The 2630-nt window shown below is 37.4% G+C and overlaps 1 protein-coding gene across 1 annotated transcript; it reads left to right on the forward strand.

The window, feature by feature from the left end:
- The first annotated feature begins 1433 nt into the window (after positions 1-1433).
- On the forward strand, positions 1434-2378 carry LOC141083101 (olfactory receptor 6N1-like). Its single transcript, XM_073567289.1, has one exon. The coding sequence runs from the start codon at positions 1434-1436 to the stop codon at positions 2376-2378; it is 945 nt and encodes a 314-aa protein (XP_073423390.1).
- Positions 2379-2630: the final 252 nt, after the last annotated feature.

Consider the following 2630-nt stretch of genomic DNA (forward strand, 5'->3'; position numbering starts at 1 on the left):
GGAAGATGCACTGCATATGTCTATGTTTGAAGTCTTCCATGTATGTGAAGATGAAAGCATCTAATATTCAAATGCAAATGAGCCCTCCTTCAAGCGGAAAGAGCTGGCTGTTTGGTGCATCCACTGGAGTTAACTATCTCCCTTATAAGTGAATATCTGACTGATTTGTGAGATGAATACTTCGCCATTCCAAAGTCATGTGGCAAGGATCATGAGAGACTAAAACATTAAAGGAGCATTCCCATTATTTTTTTCTTTAACTGAATCTGTGAAAATGTGATAAAATGTAAAAATGTGTGACTACAGATTGCTAAAGCCTGAAAGTGCGCAATATGCACACTGTCTGGATCCCCTCTATTTCCAACTTGAGTGGACAGTTACATGGGTTTACCTATGGCCCCTTTTTTCTGCTTCTCTACGTAGAACATTGAGAGAAGCAAGAAAAGTTGCTAGTGGGCCCAAGATCACAAGCATTCACATTGTATTCTTCCAGTCTTGGGACCACCCGCTTAACCTGGAAATAGAATCCTGACATTGTGCACATTGCACACTGTCATGTTTAGCTGAAATTTAACTAAAGCCTAGAAAACTGCAATGCATTTCCATATTTATGAGGGACTAGCTGATGAGCCCGGCATCAGTTATTAGATATATGAAACTGAAATAGCTGTTGCAAAAACCAAAATTGTTATAAAGAAAAAAGGTTAACATTAATAGGGGTGCCCAAACTTTTACATATGACTGTATTCCTATCCTGTGTGATACTGACTGCTGAGCTGTGTATCTAATCCTATCCTGTGTGATACTGACTGCTGAGCCATCTGTCTCATCCTATCCTGTGTGATACTGACTGCTGAGCCATCTGTCTAATCCTATCCTGTGTGATACTGACTAAGTGTATCTAATCCTCTCCTGTGTGATACTGACTGCTGAGCTGTGTATCTAATCCTATCCTGTATGATACTGACTGCTGAGCTGTGTATCTAATCCTATCCTGTGTGATACTGGGCTCCCCCTGCAGTCTGTGTCAGAGAGTTGTCTGTGTTGGCACAGTAATAAATTGTGTTATTTCCAGCTTTACAGAAGGAGGATAATATCATAGAAATGATAAGAATAATAGGCAAAATTGGTGAATTGGAACGCGCAGGGTTAAAATTTTACCTCACAACATAGCCTATGACGCTCTCGGGATCCAGACGTGTGACTCTGCAAAATTTTATGGCTGTAGCTGCGACGGTGCGGATGCCAATCCCGGACATACACACCCACATTGAGCTTTATATATTAGATTATCACAATATTTCCTGTTACAACCTGAACATAAATGTGAAATATCGCATAATAATTTGACTGTTACTTATAATCTTATATTAAGAGTTGACTAAAATTTGTTTTGCTTTTGTTTCCCATAAAAGATTTTTATTACAGGAAAAATGAAAGATGTTAATAAAAGTAAAGTGGCAGAATTTGTTCTATTGGGCTTTACCAGCTTTGATACATTTGAGAACATCCTTTTTTATGTTGCGCTCCTGGCATACGTCGTATGTATATTTGGTAATATTGCTATTATCATATTAGTGCGACTTGAATCTTCTCTTCATACGCCTATGTACTTTTTTATCACTATTTTTGCTGTTCTAGAACTAATGTTTGTCTCCGTAACTATTCCAAAACTCTTAGCCCTCCTTCTGCAGGCTACTGAGACCATATCAATGTTCAGCTGCTTTGTCCAGATGTATGCCTTAAATGCCTTGGGCGAAACTGAGTGTTTTCTACTTGCCCTCATGGTTTTTGATCGATATTTGGCTATCATCCATCCCTTACATTATTCGACTATAATGACCCCTATATTTTGCTGTAAATTATCAATTCTTCCCTGGATGGCTGGATTCATCATTTCTTTTATACCTACACTTTTTACTATTCTTCTTGAATACTGTGGTCCCAATGAGATCAATCAGTTCTTCTGTGACTTGGCTCCATTGCAGAACTTGGCTTGTTCTGACCCATTTTTCAGTAACTTGGCCACTCAGTTTGCAGCCATTTTTTCTGTTGTGTTTCCATTTATCGTCATTGTGGCATTATACACCCACATTATAAGGACAGTATTTAAAATTAAGAGTGCAGAAGGCAAACAGAAAGCGTTTTCCACCTGCTCCTCCCATCTTATTGTTGCTTGTCTGTTTTATTGCACAGTTATTGCTGTATACATCAGACCAAAAGGGAGTGAGTACGATAAATTTCTCGCACTCATGTACACTGTGGTGACTCCACCATTGAACCCATTTATTTATACTTTAAGGAACAGAGAGGTGAAAAACTCTTTAAGAAAAATTTTTAGGCAACTTCTTGAAGGACAATTTCTCTTTTTTTCCTAAGCAAATTTCATTTTGACAAGGTTTTTGATTAAATTTGTGTTTTTTAGAATTTTTTTGCACAGAATTTGACATTGCTGTATCATATTATTGCACTAAAAAATGAACATGACTTTATTATTTTGTATTAATCATTAAAATTCTTTGTTATATTATTTTATGATTCTGTGTTCTCTATGAAAGAGCCACTCCAAGACATGTCTGATGATGGCTTATACCAGGGAAAGCAAAAAGTTCAGCAGTCCAATATCAGAC

Source organism: Dendrobates tinctorius, unplaced genomic scaffold (genome assembly GCF_039654945.1).
Source record: "Dendrobates tinctorius isolate UK_male_01 unplaced genomic scaffold, ASM3965494v1 ptg000019l, whole genome shotgun sequence".
Taxonomy (NCBI): Eukaryota; Metazoa; Chordata; class Amphibia; order Anura; family Dendrobatidae; genus Dendrobates; species Dendrobates tinctorius.